At 43.4% G+C, this 18324-nt stretch overlaps 2 protein-coding genes across 2 annotated transcripts; one reads left to right on the top strand and one right to left on the bottom strand.

Moving 5' to 3' along the window:
* Positions 1 to 663: 663 nt before the first annotated feature.
* On the top strand, positions 664 to 11907 carry alas2 (aminolevulinate, delta-, synthase 2). Its single transcript, XM_056423241.1, has 10 exons — positions 664 to 773; positions 2134 to 2485; positions 2567 to 2656; positions 2769 to 2991; positions 3405 to 3589; positions 3703 to 3882; positions 4862 to 5026; positions 9199 to 9467; positions 11014 to 11176; positions 11503 to 11907. The coding sequence occupies exons 2-10, from the start codon at positions 2155 to 2157 to the stop codon at positions 11664 to 11666; spliced, it is 1770 nt and encodes a 589-aa protein (XP_056279216.1). The 5' UTR covers positions 664 to 773; positions 2134 to 2154; the 3' UTR covers positions 11667 to 11907.
* On the bottom strand, positions 11813 to 17959 carry ttc34 (tetratricopeptide repeat domain 34). Its single transcript, XM_056423835.1, has 7 exons — positions 16263 to 17959; positions 15697 to 15916; positions 15004 to 15196; positions 14498 to 14664; positions 13833 to 14106; positions 13429 to 13643; positions 11813 to 12883 (listed from the first exon to the last, which is right to left on the bottom strand). The coding sequence occupies exons 1-7, from the start codon at positions 17957 to 17959 to the stop codon at positions 12338 to 12340; spliced, it is 3312 nt and encodes a 1103-aa protein (XP_056279810.1). The 3' UTR covers positions 11813 to 12337.
* Positions 17960 to 18324: the final 365 nt, after the last annotated feature.

The raw sequence follows: 18324 nt of genomic DNA, 5'->3' as shown, positions 1-18324 counted from the left end.
TAGAATTAAAGTCAACAGCTTTTCCATTCAGTTTTGTTTGGGTTTCCTCTAGATCGGCATTGACTGAAGTGTAGTGGTGTCAAACCGGATGTCCTTTTAGTTTAGAGAGCATTATTACATGTTGTTTCATATGCATTATCAGTATTAGACCCTAAATAATGTTTTGGCTTTTGTTTCATTAAAAAAAATTGTTTTAAAGAGTTACAGGAAATCTTGAGTGAAGAAGTAAAAATGAAGCACCTGTGTGTACAAATGTTTTACTAATTGTCATTTTCAAGTGTTAACCATTAAAATACATGTTATTTGGGGTGCATGGTGTTGAAATAGATATAACTAAAACATATAATATGTTATCACTTTTAGTATAGCTTCACTTAAATATATGTAGAATATTATAGTGTTTAAAGCTTAAAGTGACCTTCGATTCAATAGCATTATTATCATAAATGTATGTTTTTGAGAATGCAGCATCAATGTTTTCACAACTCAGACTTCAGAGTGAAATGACAACAATTCATTAATTTTACATGGCAGAGAGGGAAGCAACCTATCAGCATCTTTGCACCTCCCAAACTGGACACTTACACACACACTCACACATACACTTACACACACACACGCACACACACCTCCCGGACTTGCCCCCAAAGCTGAGACCTGACCAGAAGAGCTAATTGCATCATGCTTTTCAACATCTGACTAATAACTGTTGACATGTTCTGACCTTCTGTCTATTTGCTGCTCTGAAGTTCGTCCTCAGTGCAGGTCAACAGGTGAGCTGCTTAACTCCTCATCTGTTTCATTATTGTTGTTGTTGGTAGTATTATTATTATTATTATTGTTGTTGTTGTTATTGTTGGTGTTGATGTTATTATTGTTGTTATTATTACTGTTATTGTTGTCAGCATTACTATTATTATTATTATTATTTTATTAGTAGTAGTGCTACTATCATTAGTATTATTATAATCAGTATTATTGTTAATTACACTGCCATATAACAATATTTGTTGTTACATGACACCTATAGCAAGGAATATATCACACATTTAATTCATGGTTTATTTATTCATCCGTGTAGTACAACACACTCCATGAATACAAAGTCGTTTAAATAACTTCTTTTGATGGTCAATGGGAAGAAAATTAGTTGTGGATACAGGTAATAGATGTTTTCTTTTCAGCGCATGGTTAATAGTTGAATGTTTTAACAAAGACATCACTAAGATACAATGTTTGCCCTCCATCTGGTGTTTAAAAAGACTGCGGTCTTTCACAGACCAGCGAAAAGATAACAACCAATGGCAAAAGAAAGCCACAGATTCCAAGAATTGCCTTATCTGCTGACCGCAGGAGATTGTGAGGGGAATGATATAGCCGGCCTTTGTTTGGTAGATAATTTACACATAGAGGTCCTCAGTGGGGTAAGAGGGCCGTCCTGCAACCGCAGGGTTGTGGGTTCGATCCCCGCTCTCCCCATTAGTTGCAAGTCGAAGTGTCCTTGAGCAAGGCACTGAACCCCCAGTTGCTTCCCGGGCGCTTCACCGCAGCCCACTGCTCCTTAATAACTAAGGATGGGTTAAATGCAGAGAACTAATTTCCCCTTGGGGATTAATAAAAGTGTATATTCTAGTGTATATTCTAATAATCTGGATTCATAAATATGTTGGTCATCACTTGGTTCTTATTAATTTCGTCCTCTGAGCAGGAAAATATCAGTAGATGCATCCCTGCTGTGTTTAATAGAGGGTTATTTGATACCAGCCTCAACTAATGACGTCAGTACTCGAGCGCCTGCAGAGTTCAGATAAGCAGCAGCAAGCTGCCGCACCCTGGAGGAGGCGCCGACTGCTCTCTGCAGCTGAATGATCCACTGGCTCCTCTGAACATGTTTCATTTTTTAAATATATGGGATTTTAAAATTCAGTCATCCTCATTTTACGTTTTGATCAACTGCTATAAAAATTGATGACGTTTGAGTTTTGAGCAACAATTTCTTCAGGCAAACATAAAACATAACCCTTTTTAACACGCCCTGGCTGCAATAAAATGCATACTCTTTAAATATGTAGTACATAAGCCTTGGAGGTTTTGTGGAATTAAATGAATTCCCTGTCTTCTCTCCTCACTCAGAGTAAGAACAGCAACAGTAGAATGGCTGCCTTCCTTCATCACTGCCCCTTCCTAAAGTCGGCGCCTCAGCCGGCTTTGAGGAGAACCGGAGCCGCCTTGCTGTCTCTGGCCGATCAATGCCCCATCATCGTTCGCCAGATCAGTGTGAGCGGCACAGCCTCTCTGGAGGCCCAGCTGAGCGCCTCACCCAGCAGGCAGAAGAGTCCCCCACTTCTCACAGTGGACCAAAGGAGGCTGTTTGCTCAGAGGGCTACGCAGGTGGCGGTGTCTGTATCGAAGGGCTGCCCCTTTGTCACCTCTCAGATTGGGGTGGTCCGAGCCTGCCCTGAAATGCAGGAGGACGTCCAAGAAGGTAGGAAGAACGACAAATAGCGAACATACAAGACGAAATGGTAGCATCTCACACGAACAGTCCTCTGCTCCTCTTGCACAGGCTTGATGACTTCTCTGTTGAAGGGTTTCAAGGATTCAATCCTCCCAACATCAGCCAACAGTGTCACCCAGCTCCTCAAAGACAACATGGGTTTGTTTTACAGCTGAAATGAGTTCACACCCTCTTACGTAATACGATGCAGCCAAGTAACACAGGTATGTGTAGATTAGATATCCATAAATCACAACTATCACCTTCGCAGTTGGCCCCAGCTACGACTACGACCGCTTCTTTGTTGAAAAGATTTCTGAGAAAAAGGATGATCACACGTACAGAGTGTTCAAGACCGTGAACAGGAGCGCCGAGGTGTTCCCCTTTGCTGAGGATTACTCCGTCGCTGGGCGGGAAGGCTCCCAGGTGTCTGTCTGGTGCAGCAATGATTATCTGGGAATGAGTCGGCACCCTCGGGTCCTCAGCGCCATCAGGTAAAAAGAGACATTCAAGTCATTTGGAAGTCTTTCAGGTGTCTGACGGCATTTCCTTCCAAAGCTGTCATATAGTGGAGATGAAGCCTAATAATAAATGTTTGCATCAGGTCAAACTGTGAGGCTTTAATGATTTTACTGCCAGGTCCTAAGTCAACTCAAGGAGGCAAATATCAAATTAATCTAATCTAATTTATGAAATCGTATGTAACAAGTCCTGAATGTTGAAACTTAAGTCTCATTTGATTTCGAAGCTCTGGCGAAAAACAAACCATTTGGCCCATTTGGCCCATTTGCATTGAGATGGTACAAGTCACATAGGCTCACTGTCTTTCTGAATACAAGACCCTTTTTATGCATGGCTCTAGATCATGCCAGCTGAATATGTTTCATTTCATTCTGGATGTTGTCAGAGATGCTGTGGACAGGCACGGTGCAGGAGCCGGTGGCACCAGGAACATTTCCGGCACCAGTAACTTCCACGTGTCTTTGGAGAAGGAGCTCGCCCAGCTACACCAGAAAGATTCAGCGTTGGCCTTCTCCTCCTGCTTCGTGGCGAATGACTCCACCCTCTTCACTTTGGCTAAAATGCTGCCAGGTGAATCCTGACCTCTGAGCCGTGTTTCTCGTTTCATACATTGCAAAAAAAATGATCCTGTGTGAGGGAAGTCGTCTCCTCTGGTCTCACTTTGTGTTCACTGTGGCACACAGGGTGCGAGATATACTCTGATGCAGGGAACCATGCGTCGATGATTATGGGCATCAGGAACAGCCGAGCTAAGCGTTTCATCTTCCGCCACAATGACAGCCGACACCTGGAGGCTCTGCTGCAACGCTCAGACCCCAAGACGCCTAAAATAGTGGCATTCGAGACCGTGCACTCAATGGACGGTGGGTATTATAAAATGATAATATGGACTCATAGAGGAGATCATTTTCTATGTCATGTATTTATTTATTTATATAGTGGAGGTTAAATCTACTTAAATGTGTCCTTTCTATGCGGAAATAATTGAGATGTATTCATTATTAATTATCCAGAGTCCAGCGTGCATGTCCAGAGATATCAATTTGGATATTTATTAACTCTGACTGATCTAAGTAATATCCGGATAATATATACAATACAATATACAGTAGTTTAAAAAAGGAAAAAAAGAAAAACAATGCAAATGTGTCTTTTTAATCTTAGTTTACTATACATTGGTGGCTGTGTGGTTAGGGAAATCTCCAGCTCACAGTTAAGCTAGAATATATTTGAAATTGTAATAATTAAATGCTCTAAGATAATAAAAAAGTTACAAATCTCAATAACTGTGTTTTAAGTAACATTTATAAGAAGAAATGCCACTTGCACATTTGTATTCTGCATATATATTAGAAATTAAGAACAATCATTGATGCAACATTTATATTTTATAGCTAATTTAGAGAGAGCGCCAGGTTTATTGTTCTAAGTATTCTTATTTCTACAACCTACAGTTATTCAGCCTGCATTATTAGTTTATCACTTTCTCTCTGTGTGAGAAAATAGTCCCCCCCCCCCCCCCCCCCCTCACCTCTATTTCTCGGTGTGATATTACACCGCTGACAGCTCCCATAAAGCACAAAATGGAAGTATGCTGAATGGAGGACGAGGACCATATCCAGGAGGATTTATTTTAAACACTAGCACACAATTAAACTGTGTTATTATAAACACTGTGTGTTTTGTAGACTCAAGAGAGATTATATATATTTTCAAATATCTCTCTGCATATCGTATCTCAACCTTACACAGTGATGACATTTGATGCATGCATTGTATGCTGTTGCCATACTATATATTGCACATCTCTAACTATAACACCGCATTCTCTGTGGCTTTCAGGTGCAATATCTCCTCTGGAAGAGCTGTGCGATATCGCTCATCGTCATGGAGCTCTGACGTTTGTGGATGAAGTTCACGCCGTGGGCCTGTACGGAGCCCATGGAGCTGGAGTGGGAGAGAGGGACAACGTTATGCACAAGATCGACATTGTTTCTGGGACCTTAGGTTAGTACCTGTTGAATAAGGTCTCCCTTTGACATGTGTATACAAGTAAGCCAACTGTTGATTTATCTCTATTTAGTTTTTTTTAAATGGGTGATGAAAAACAGGATGAGAAAGGTCAAGGCAAACGGCTTCAACTGCTTGAGATTAAATGTCTCTTTTCTTGTCCGAACTCCCATTTTGTCCTAACTGACACTGTCATATTGCCAGCGCGGCAGCAGTAGCTCTCAACCAGCCTGGTACTGCTCTTGCGCTGGTGAGGGCAGGAGAGGGGTGAGCTCTCATCGCAACAAGCAGAGGTTTTATCAGCTGGGGGTAGACCTACTCCCTCTCTGGTCGGGCCGATAACACCATCGTCAGGGAGTCGGGGCGGGTGTAGCTTTCTGATAGCTGGAGTTCACAATAATGTCCTTATTTGATGTCGAAACAACAATCAATTATTTATAAATTCATCATAACATGTATCAATACAAAACTATAACAGTTGAAGTTTTTCTCATTATCAATAGAATATGTTTATAAAATGTGCCGTGCATAGTGACATATTTTATGTCAGAGAAAGTATTCATTGGATTCTTTGTTTTAATAAAAGTAGCAATACCAGTGTAAAAATACATAATCACAGTTAATTAGCATTGAATTAACCGCATTGAAGCCTCATTAATATATATATATATATATATATATATATATATATATATATATATATATTAGGGCTGTGAAACGATTAAAATTTTTAATCGGATTAATCACAGGTTTTTGTGGATTAATCATGATTAATCACATATTACCGATATTCTCGGTATATTTTGTGAGAACATAGAGATTTATGACAAAAGACGGATATATACATTTATACATTCTTCTATACAATGGTGCTGCAACTCAGCAGTTATTTAGCAGTTTTCTTCCATATGGAACATTAATACATCTTCATCCTAAACAGAATGTTTAACCCTCCTGTTACCTTTCGGGTCAATTTGACCCCATTCAATGTTTAATGTCGGTGTTCTTTGGGGTCAATCTGATCCCAGGCTGTTTTTCACTGTGTCAAACATATCAGAAATATCAACTTTTTTATTTATTTAAAGGGCTATTAAGGTAGTCAACAAACAAACATAAAGTACCTCACACTTAAACTTGGGAAGCAATATTAATTCTAATAATTTTCTGGAGGTTTTAATTGCTGGGGTCAAATTGACCCCGAGGGTAAAATATGTTCGTAAATGTAAAGGTAACAGGAGGGTTAAACAGAGCATTTTTCTCTTGTTTGTCAACCATTAACTCCACCATGATACAATCTAAAGGTGGACAGATTGACAAGTGACTTTTTTTTGCTCGGTCCCGATGCGCGCGCATGGAGCTCTGTGGCGCGCGAGACGGAGATCGATAAGTGTTAACGCAACGCGAAGAGACAGAAATGACATGCTGCTGTGGAGATACGATCAACAACAGACGTTTAGTTTAATAAAAGAACAAAGACGTGCGATAGAGAACATGTCAGGGGGCGGGCCAATCTTTTTAATGTCATGCGATCTACCGACACTACGCCGCGATCGACTGGCAGGTCGCGATCGACGTGTTGAGACCCTGATCTACAGGAAGTAAAAGTCGTAACAAGGTTTCCGTAGGTGAACCTGCGGAAGGATCATTACCGATGAACAGACCGTCTGCATGAGAGCGGACAGAGTTCAGATTGAAGTGGTGTATTGGAAGCTCATTTTGCAAGTGACTTTTTTTTCGTCCCGACGACCAACAACAGACGGTTTGGAAGCTCATTCTGCGCATGCGTTAAATGCGTTAAAAAAAAAAAACTAGTTAAACCTGTAATTGAATTAACTGAGTTAACGCGTTATTTTTCACAGCACTAATATATATATGTATATATATATATTTAAAGTAAAAGTAAATATAATGAAGAATGGGGATTTTCAAACTGCTGTATTGTTGATTAGGTTATATAATAATAATAATTATAATAATAATAATAATGCATTCATTTTATAAGGCGCCTTTCAAGGCACTCAAGGTCGCCGTACAACACATTTAAAAATGGACACAATTAAAAAGCAGAACAGTTCAAAAGCAGAACAGTTTAACAGCAGAACAGTTAAACAGCAGAACAGTCTGCAGCAGAGCAACCAAGAGGGGAACAAGTCAGGCATAGGCCTGCCTGAAAAGGTGAGTTTTGAGGTGAGTTTTGAATAAAATGATCGAGTCAATGTTTCTGATGTCAGGGGGGAGGGAGTTCCAGAGGCGAGGGGCAGAGCGGCTGAAGGCTCTTGACCCCATGGTTGACAGACGAGCTGGGGGCACAGTCAGGTTGATGGAGGAGGCAGACCTGAGAGACCGGGTGGGGATGTTGATTTGGAGGAGGTGAGACAGGTATGGAGGGGCGAGGTTGTGGATGGCCTTGAATGCATGGAGGAGGATCTTAAAGTCAATGCGGTGTTTAATGGGAAGCTAGTGGAGTTGATGTAGAACAGGGGTGATGTGACAGATGGAAGGGGTTTTGGTGATGATGCGGGCAGCAGCGTTCTGGACCAGTTGGAGCTTATGGAGGAGTTTGTGGGGGAGACCAAAGAGAAGGGAATTGCAATAATCCAAGCGGGAGGTGACAAGAGAGTGGACCAGGATTGCGGCGCTGTCGGGGGTGAGTGAAGGGCGGAGGCGGTTGATATTTCGGAGGTGGAAGTAGGCAGACCAGATGGTGTTATTGATGTGAGTGTGGAATGATAGTGTGCTGTCGAGGACGACACCCAGACTCTTAGCCTGAGAGGAGGGGGGGACCGAGGAGTTGTCTACGGTAAGGGTGAAACTGGGATGCTTTGTGAGTGTAGACTTGGAGCCAATGAGGACAACCTCGGTTTTATTGCTGTTCAATTTGAGGAAGTTTGAGGTGAACCAGTATTTGATTTCCTGTAAACAGGCACATAGGGAGGGGGGCGGGAAAGTGGAAGAGGGTTTGGAGGAAACATAGAGTTGGGTGTCATCTGCGTAACAGTGGAATTGAATGTTATGTTTGCGGAAAATTAGTCCAAGTGGGAGGAGGAAGATGATAAACAGGATAGGACCAAGGACAGAGCCCTGGGGAACACCGGAGGAGAGGGGGGAGGGATGTGATGTGAATGATTTTAACTGAATGAACTGAGTACGGCCAGAGAGAAACCATGAAAGGGGTGTGTCTGAAATTCCAATGGAGGCTAGTCGGTCAAGGAGGATGGTGTGGGAGATTGTGTCGAAGGCGGCGCTCAGATCGAGGAGGATGAGGATCGATAATAGTCCAGAGTCAGCTGCCATGAGGAGGTCATTTGAAATTTTGATGAGGGTTGTTTCTGTGCTGTGACGGGGGCGAAAACCGGACTGGAACTGTTCATAGAGGTTATTGTTGGAGAGGGGAGCCTGAATCTGAGATGCCACTCCTTTTTCTAGGATTTTTGAGAGAAATGGTAGGTTGGAAATGGGATGGAGGTTTTTGAAAATGTTGGGGTCTAAACCAGGTTTCTTGAGTATTGGAGTAACAGCAGCGGATTTGAGAGGTGATGGAACAGAACCAGAGGTGAGGGAGGAGTGGATGATGGCTGTTATCAGGGGTAGCAGAGAGGGGAGGGAGGTTATAACCAGGGAGGATGGTAGGGGGTCGAGTTGGCAGGTGGATGGCTTGAAAGTCTGGATGAGTTTTGATAAAACGATGGCAGAGGGGAGTTGGAAGCAGGAGAGAGGTACAGAGAGGGGGGGGGGGAATAAAAGTAGAAGGACAACTGGACGTATGAGGGGTCAGTTGCTGATGGATGGTAGTTATTTTAGTGTTGAAAAATGACATTAGGGAGTTACAGTGTTCAGTGGAGTAGAAGTGAGGGGGAAGGGAATCAGGGGGGTGGAATGAATTGTTGACCACAGAGAAAAGGGTCCTGGTGTTCATATAACTGTATTATTGTTATTATTATTAATAGAACAGTTATTTTTTTAACAGCTGAAATACTGGTGGGTAGTTTTATCTGCAACTTTGCATATTTCAGCTGTGAAGTAAGTACAATGTGTCCCCTCTGAAAAGTATTAGTGTGGAAAAGTAAAAACAGAAATCCTCAAGTTAAATATGTTATATTTCTACTTATGTAACTGCACCTCCCTTTACTGATAATTCGCTCCCCTCACTGTGTCTGTTGCTGTTCAAGGCAAAGCCTTTGGCTGTGTTGGAGGTTACATCGCCAGCAGCAACGCCCTGGTGGACACGGTGCGCTCCTTCGCAGCTGGCTTCATCTTCACCACCGCCCTGCCCCCGATGGTCCTGGCTGGAGCGCTGGAGTCGATCCGGGTCCTGAAGAGCCCCGAGGGGCAGGTGCTCCGCAGATCTCACCAGAGGAACGTCAAACACATGAGGCAGCTGTTGATGGATAAGGGCCTACCTGTGGTCAACAGTCCCAGCCACATCATCCCCATACGGGTAGGAAGGGTTAGCAGTAATGCTGCCTCACTTCACCAGCTCATTGTTAAAGTATCTTTAAGTCCAGAGAAATATTAACAATGCAGTGTTTCTCATAATTGTCACAGATAATTATAATATTATAGGAACTGGATGACAAAATGTTTTCATCTCATATCATTTGGGATTAAACTCTTCAAACATTATTCCTCTGTATCCACCTACAGATTGTAGCAGTACAACACAGAACATATGGAGACCAGAGTGTGTCCCTCAAATTAGACTTGTTGAATTGTATTCTTAAGCAATAAGGTACGAGAGGCAGTACCGTATCGTTAATAATACCCGCTTCAAGGGTGTTGTTAGGCCCGACGCACAGCAGAGGGCCTAACAGCAGCCTTGAACAGGACATTATTGACGATACAGTACTGCCTCGAGTACCTTATTGCTTTTATAATACGATTGGGTGTGACATTATAAATAGTAAGTAAATAGTAAGCTGTCTTTCAGCTCAAAATAGTTGTCGCCACCAAACGTTACTGCAGTCAAACGTTGTGTATCCCATTTCAGTAGCCAGGAGAAAATAGTCTGAATCTGTGAATATCTTTTCAATTTTACAAAACTTTGTTTTGTCGTTACCCTGACGTCTACCGGTATTTACAACGCCTACAAAAACATTGTTTGCGGACGTGAACGCGCTTCATTAAACACCAGCACCGACTCAACCTTCAGACGTAACTGCGGATCCCGAGTGGTCTCACTTTCTATTGAGCAGAGCCATAGAAATCACCCCTCAGTATTTCATTCATAGCGTCTCTGGTTCTGGCCTTTACTTACCAAAATAATTGAATTACTGATGTTCCATTTATAAAATATATGAAGTGCCATGGTTGAATATGGTTGAATACAATATTAAATAAATCTGTAATTTCGTCCACCTGAAGTTTCCTCTTGGCTAACCACTCATCAAAAGTAATTCCCCCAAAATATCAAAGTTCACACGTAACTGTGAAGCTGAACTAACAACTAACGGTCGCGCAAAATCTACCGTTATTGATATTTTGAGTCCGCACATATAGGCAATGCTCAGATAAATGTAAACAGCTGTCGGACATTATGGCTGAATAAAGTAGACCTCGTAACTCAATCTCAACCAATCAAAATGCTTGATTTCATCTACCCATATTATAACAATGTAGGCCTATAATCTTTAAGACGCAATTAGAAGCCATTGAAATAAATACATTTGTGTTTACATTAAGGAAACTTAATTATTTTTGGATAAAAACATATGTGATACAATTAAAAGTAATTCAGATGTATCAGGTTTGTAATGCATCATTTAAATGCACATTTAATTAATGAATTTGTAATTAAGTTTTTCAAGCACATAATAGGATTTTAAGGAAACAAAGACATTCTCTAATATTTCCAGTGGCATACCCTTAAAACCATCGGCCCAGTTAATCCCATTAATGGCTTTGATTCGTACATGTATGACCGGATTGTGTTTAATAAAAAGCATCCACTAAACACCTCATATCAACTTTCATAAACTATTTTTTAGGTGGGCAACGCTGAGCTGAACACCAAGGTGTGCGACACCCTGCTGGAGAAGCACAGCATCTATGTTCAGGCCATCAACTTCCCCACCGTGCCTCGGGGTGAGGAGCTGCTGAGGCTGGCTCCGTCTCCTCATCACAACCCCGCCATGATGGAGTACTTTGTGGGTGAGTGTGGGGATCCTTCCCGAAATGAGGTTGTTCTACTAAATGCCAAATCAAGTTAAACAAGTGATTTATATTTGTCATTAATGAGTCTCTTTGCGTTGTAAGCATGTAAGTCTCTTGGCATCCACCCGATGCATCAACGCAGTAAAGGACAATACTCGGTGGAGATCTTTAAATGGTCGTCCCTTAGTAGCTAAACTAAACACTATAACCTTGGTGTGTGCTTGCTATAATGAGCAGAGATTAAATTCTAAAGCAGCGAAGTAAAAGATAAATAAATATTGGCACTCAATTGTTTATTCTGAGTGTCTTTGTGTTATTTACAGAGAGACTGGTGGAGGTGTGGCAGGAGGCAGGGCTCCTGCTCAAGAGCCCGGCCACAGCTTCCTGCAACTTCTGTGATCGTCCACTGCACTTCGACCTCATGAGTGAGTGGGAGAAATCCTACTTCGGCAACATGGAACCACAATACATCACCGTGTTGGCATAATATCAAAGTACATGGAGATTCTCAACACAAGTTACACGTACCTATATGCTCAATTCAACATCTTCCAAAGTCCTCTTCAGACGAGTACTAAAGTACTGATTTTGTTATTGTGTTTACGCATGTATTTGAATGTAAGTGAAATATACTTTGTTTATGTATTTATGTGTTCTCAATAGTGTTTTCTTTCATGGATTTGAATAAAGAAAAGTGTGCCTTCTCCATTTCAAAAGCATAAAACCTGCACATGAGCCACTTTCTTATATATCTTATTTTAGGTGTGATTGTTTGAATTAAATCATATTTAATGTGACGTTCCATTTATTGATCATCACAATCCTGCTTTGTTTAAATTACCAAAATAATTGCATTACCGATGTTCCATTTATAAAATATATAAAGTGCCAACGTTAAACTTGTTCTTAAAATATGGTTGAATAAAATATGAAATAAATCTGTGGTGTTACTTGTCACATTCACCTCCCATATACAATATAGTGAATTTCTGTAATTATAAAGATATCGATGAATTCAATAACAAACACTGTTGTTAATGCTACAAACTTCCAAAGAACCATCAAACGTGTTATAAAATTGTAGAAGATGTCTCATCAGTTGGATCGTGGCTTCATTGACTGAGCTCAGCTGAAGCTCCTTACTTCTCATTACCAACACTAGTTGACATTGCAGGGACTGGCAGCTTCTCGTTTGACCTTTGACCTCAGTCTGCGGAGCTCTGTGTTCTCATTGTCCACAATGAGGCCACACTCAATCATTGTCCAGGCTCCATTGAGCTGCTGCTCCCCATAGTGCTGCAGCGCCCCCCGCAGGAAGCACTCAGCCAGACGCACCCTCCCCAGACCAGCCTCCACACAGCGGATGGCCTGGTTCCTGTGGAGCTCCAAGGCCCGACTGAAGTCCTCCAGAGCTGCTCTTTCTCTGGTACAGAGCACCAGGCTGCGGCCTCGTCGACACAGGTCCTCTGCCCAGACTTGAGAATCATCCGAGCAGCTGGAGTCAGGTCCCTTGTGTTTCTGGATAACTCTGTCCAGGTCAGCTATGGCCCGCTCGTGTAGGCCCAGCTGAGCGAGGCAGGCAGCCCGCTGGCGAAGATACTGGTCTCTGTGATTTCCCACAGCTTTTACTGCCACATTCAGGAGTGTGAGGGCCTGATCCCACTGGCCACCCGATGACACACTGCTGGCCTCCTTTGCTGCAGCCTGTTACAATATAGAAGTCGATAATAATAATAAATAATTTCGCAAGTTTGGTGAAAGATGCTGTTTCCCTGTCTTACACATTTTATTAACTGATCTGTTGATGCTCTCCATCTTCATACATTAATCATACCCTTCCATCTTTCTTGACCTTAGTGTGCATTTCAAGCATATGCAATATCCATTATGATACGTTCAGAGAAAACATCCTAAATTGAGGGAGGTGCCACTGCAGTTTTGAAGAGTTTTGTATTGATTTCGACTTTTGGTCTGCACTGTATTAAACCATAAACTATGTGGCGTAAATAAGAACGTTATCAGGTAAAAACATCAGAAGAGATTAAAGAAAAAATGCGTCCGTTGGAAATAAGAAATGATTCCAAGAAAAGATGCCAGGAGCTCCACATCACAGAATCACAGAGGAGCTCAGTGTAGTGTGAAAATAATTTGCAACACCCAACTATATTGTTCGATCTTTAACTAGCACGACTCGCATGGCAATGCCGCTCCTTCTAAACTGAATCTAGGATTCCTGCGTGTAGACTCACCTGCGCCATGCGTTTTCGCTGATTGGCTGGGATCAGGGCCAGCAGGAAGACCAGACTTGATGAATCCTTTTCAGTCAGTTTGCTAAGCCTGAGAGCTGCGCTGAGGTAGTTCTGCTGCCAGGCCTCCACCACACCCACCCTGGCCTGGGCCACTGCATCTCTTGGCTCCTCGCCAAACACCTGGCACAGATGAGCGCCTGCTACCTTGACTTCACCTGGAGCAGATGAACCATAACATCAGGAGTGAAGGTTACTGTAAACAAGGGGCAATAGGTTCAGCGGTTCTCTTTATCAAAGTGGAAACACTACTACTTAATGTAGTATCTCTAACCAGACAATTTCCAGTGGCATCAAGGATCCTATTGCAAATTTCATCAGCAAGTTTGGCAAAGTTCCCATCTCACCTTTGGCTATAAGTGTGTCCACATAGAGGAGATGCCATCTGGGGTCTCTGCAGTCAATCTTCATCAGAGCTCGACCAATTGTAAAAGCCTCTCTGAGCTGCTCTTCATGGCAGGGGACGGCTTTAGTGAGCAGGACGTCTGACAGATTAGTCCGACAGAACTGATGCAGCCAATCACAGACCAGCTTCTGTGCCTTGTCCTTGAGTGACAGGATGTCTTTGGTGACTATGTCACTGTTTATCTGAAGTGCTGCCAGGATATCATGAGTGCATTCCTGAGGGGAAGAAGCAGTATTAATTGTATATTTACATAAATGAACATAAATATTGCCGACAGCTTCTCTTATCAGACAAAATGTAAATATGTTTGTTTTGCACCCTGGAGATCCCGTATGCCTGAATTAATCCTGTTGTTAGGTTTTCTGACTTCTCTGTCGACATGAAATGATACATCGTTCGCCCCTTTTCCCCCACCAATGTTGGTCAACAAAGCAATACTGGCAGTTTACAGATGTAACTATATATAGACATTTCACTACTAGTTGCATCCACTAATACGTAAAGCTGTCTCATGCAGCTTGAAGTCTAGAGAAGGCCGCAGAAAATAAATGACATGTTTAAAATACTGGGCAAGCTCTGAGCTACGCTTTGTGTTCTCAAGAGTACCTTTTGTTGGTTCAGCATGAGATAAGTGAAGCTTCTTCCACAGAGAGCCTGGATGTGTTTTGGGTGCTCCTTCAGAATGGCACTGAAATCAAAGATGGCTGTCTTTCGTTGGCCCAGCTGGGCATAGCACCTCGCTCTCTCCAGCAAAGACTCTGCTGCCTCGCCACCTTGAAAAACAACATTCAGAGCATGAACATTTTCAATCTCTCCTTCCATATTCCCAAATAACAAAGAACAGATCCAAACACACTGAGTATACAGTATATGATAGGAGTTATAATTGCTTCTGCTAGTGAAATAATATGGAGCCAACCTGCCTGTTTAGTGTTCAGCGTTGTGAAGGTTGTGAATACCTCTGCTGAACTGAATCCAAACAAAGCCTCTGTTTTGCGCCAGCCCTTCTCTTTATCCCACTAATCCTATCTATCACCCACTATTTATTAAGTCAACAATTGGAATAAGTCCAATAACAAACATCAATATCTTATAAATCAGAGTATAATCACCCGAGGCGATGATAGCGATGGAGAGATATGCCACAGCCTCCCTGACGTCGCTCTCCTCCCGCGTGCCCTCCAGGATTCGTTTTGCAGCAGAGTGGCAGTGGCCCTGCAGCAGAACCCGGTCCTTATGTTGAGCCACGGCCAACAGGGGCCGCAAGCAGCTGGTGTCGCTGCACTGAATGAGCTTTTTCAGCAGCTGCAGAGACAGATATGAAATCTTTATCTCTTTCACTGTAAAAGATGTAAATGTATTAAGCTACCTGACACCACTGTGTTGTAACTGTATCACTTCTGAATAATGACAACATTATGGTTTTCAGTTCAATTCATTTAAGGCTGATACCACTTTTAATGTGTAACAGCTTCTGAAATAGCTGTTACACATCTGTCTATTATGTAGTTACAACATTTATTAGCTGTTAAATAAAATGTATTTTTGTCTGACATAGTAAACCAGGCCTATCCAATTTACCGTACACCCCCAACATAACATATCATTTTAATTTGATTAACATCTAAGTCAAAGAAAAGTCAGTCAAAGCCCTGTAAGCTCTATAGTTGAGAGCTCTGTAAACTATCTGTGAGTAATTATAGGTAATGAACTAATGTTTGCTCTATTTGAAAAAACTTTCAAAATACAAATGTATTAATGATAAAGACTACATGGGCCCAGCGTAGCGTCCCAAACCTACTTACCTGATTGGTGTCATAAAGAAATCCTCTGTGCAGCTGCAGCAGGGCGAGTCGAGCCAGGATGGGGGCCCGAGGACCGGTAGGCCCGATGGAAAGAAGTAGCCGGTAGGCCTCCTCCACCCGGCCGAGCTGGTACAAGGCATCTGCTGCGAGGATCTGAGCCCCATCAGCACCCGGCTGGAGCTCCATCAGCAGCACAGCCAGAGACTGGACCCCAGCAGCACTAATGCACGGAGCAGGGGAAAGTGTAACGGCAAGAAAATGCATTTTATTGAGGAAACATGAACGAGGATGTTCATCAAAGCAGAGATCATCCCTGAAATAGAAAAAATGACATCGCTAATTTTACATTTCTATAGGTTATGATTTTTTCACAGCACACATTTTAAGTATGACAGGAAAAGCACAGGTGTTCATAACATGAAGGATGGCTCACTTCTAAGTCTCCAAGTAGCCATGACAGTGTTGCAATTCAGCCATCATTCATATTGTTATTTACTGCAGTGCTTTTTCTACTGTGAGATGTCAAACTGTCTTTTGAGTAAACTGCTAGGAGACCAACATCATACCCTGATCTGTCCTTGTCTCTCTTTGCTGGGGCCTGCGGCTGTCGGGATTCTTCACTGGAACTGGACTTGGATTCTTGTCCAGCCGTCCCCTCGAGCATGACTCGTCCCTGCTCCAGCAAGACAGTAAACAGCAGCCCCCGGTAGTTCCACGGCACCAAGCAGCGCACCGTCAGCGCCGTTTCTTGTGGGAGCAGCATGCTGGCTGTCACAAAGTCCAGAGCTGTGAGGTAGTTTAACCTGCCCATCATGCGCAGGAGCCCCCTGCCACAGAGGGCCCGCACACAGCTGGACGGGTGGGGGGTATTGTGTTCAATCACAGCCTTGAAGTCTTCTAATGCCCCCTTGTCGTCATCCGAGAGAAGGCGTGCATATCCACGAAGAACCTGCACCGTGTTTTGATAGCTCTGCTGGCCTCGGGCAGCAGCCAGCTGGCTACAGATAGAGAGGGCCTCTTTGTGTTCCCCTCTGAGGAGAAGACAGTCGGCCAGTCGCACCCGCAGCTCTCTTCCTCCTCCGTCGGCCTCTAAATAGCACAGAGTCCGTAACTGAGTGATCACAGGGTCCAGGAGCTCAACTCCTTCAGTGGATCGCAGGTCTGTGCGGATGAGTACCCTTTCTCTGAAACCAGACAGGCCCCGCTCCGCCTGCTGACGGAGATGGTTGCGAGCAGCCACCCCTGTGCCGTGATCTGTGAATAGCTTTTGAAAATAAGTGCGGGCAGTGGCAGGATGAATCTCAAACGCCTCCCCCAGATCCCTGCACGCCTCGGCAGTCCGGCCACCTGCCGACACGCAGGCGGCTGCTCGACTGACCAAGAGTCTCGCTCTCCTCTTCGGAGTGTCTTGGAGTGACTTGTCTGTACTACTCTCTGATGTTTTCTGACCATGACTAAGAGGCAAAAGAGCAGAGTACACATCTGCACTGTCCCAAAAGCTGCCTGTCAAAAACAAAAATGCTGCATGAAGTTCCTGCACTTCTGTGTTGCCAGGGGAGATAGCCAACAAAAACCCAATAATTGTCCCAGAAGTCTCTACATCTAACTTCTCTTTCTCCTGTGTTGTCACTGCACACTCACTGTCAGATATTATTGAGGGATGTATGAGCAGTAATTGATCTGTAAAGGCCTTCACTATTTTGGGTCGGTGCTGAGCTTGTCTGCTGTTCACCAGAGCGATGGTTTCAGATGTGTTACTCTGGTAAGCTTTGAGGTAAAGCTTCAGCCCCTTGGTGCTGTGAGGCTCTGAGAACAAGCAGGCCAGGGCACGAGTTATCTCCAACACCACGTGAGTCACATCTGGTGGATGAGGGTTCCCCATCCCCTCAAGCAGAGCAGTGCAGCGAGCAAAAATCTCCCCGCAGCTGTGCCCACCACTCTGAAGGAGGGACTCCATCTTGAAAATGGTGGCTGACAGATTGTTGGGGCAGAGCGTGGAGAGAAACACAGCTGCAAGACCTTTATTGAGACCCTTGGCGGGGTGATTCTCCTCATGACTGTCAAGCCAACCTTCTAAAGTTGAGATCACCCCGTCCAGACGTGACTTCAATTTCCGCATGTGGGAAACGGTGGAGGCCGCGTGAGTCCTGAAGGCAGACAGATAGAGAACGGTAGCTCGCCCCAGCTCTCCGACCGCAAGGAGCTTGTCTCCATCCTCACACAGCTCTGAAACGTGGACTCCAGGTCGAACCAGAGCAGTCATGATCAGGCAGCAGGCCCTCGCTGACGGTGTTTTCTCTCCTCACCTGTTCACATTGCTGACAACGTTGATGTCACCTGACGGTTAAAAAACAGGAAATGAGGATGAAAGTTACAGAATAGTTGTCTTGTTATAGCAGGAAAAGCACAGGTGTTACGAATAGCACTAATGATGGCTCTGTTCTTTTCAAGTGTCCCAGTAAAACAGGACAATGTGACCAGTAAAACAGGACAATGTGACAGTGTGAACATGAAACGGAAGCAGCTCTATGGAATTCAGCAATCTGGTTAAATATTATTTTACTCAAACTTGCGTTTTGCCACATTTCATCATCAGTGTGTACTGATGCAACTCCCAATCTCGCAACC

The sequence above is a fragment of the Pseudoliparis swirei genome, chromosome 9 (assembly GCF_029220125.1).
Source record: "Pseudoliparis swirei isolate HS2019 ecotype Mariana Trench chromosome 9, NWPU_hadal_v1, whole genome shotgun sequence".
Classification (NCBI taxonomy): Eukaryota; Metazoa; Chordata; class Actinopteri; order Perciformes; family Liparidae; genus Pseudoliparis; species Pseudoliparis swirei.
This window is presented reverse-complemented; position numbering and strand designations above follow the sequence as displayed.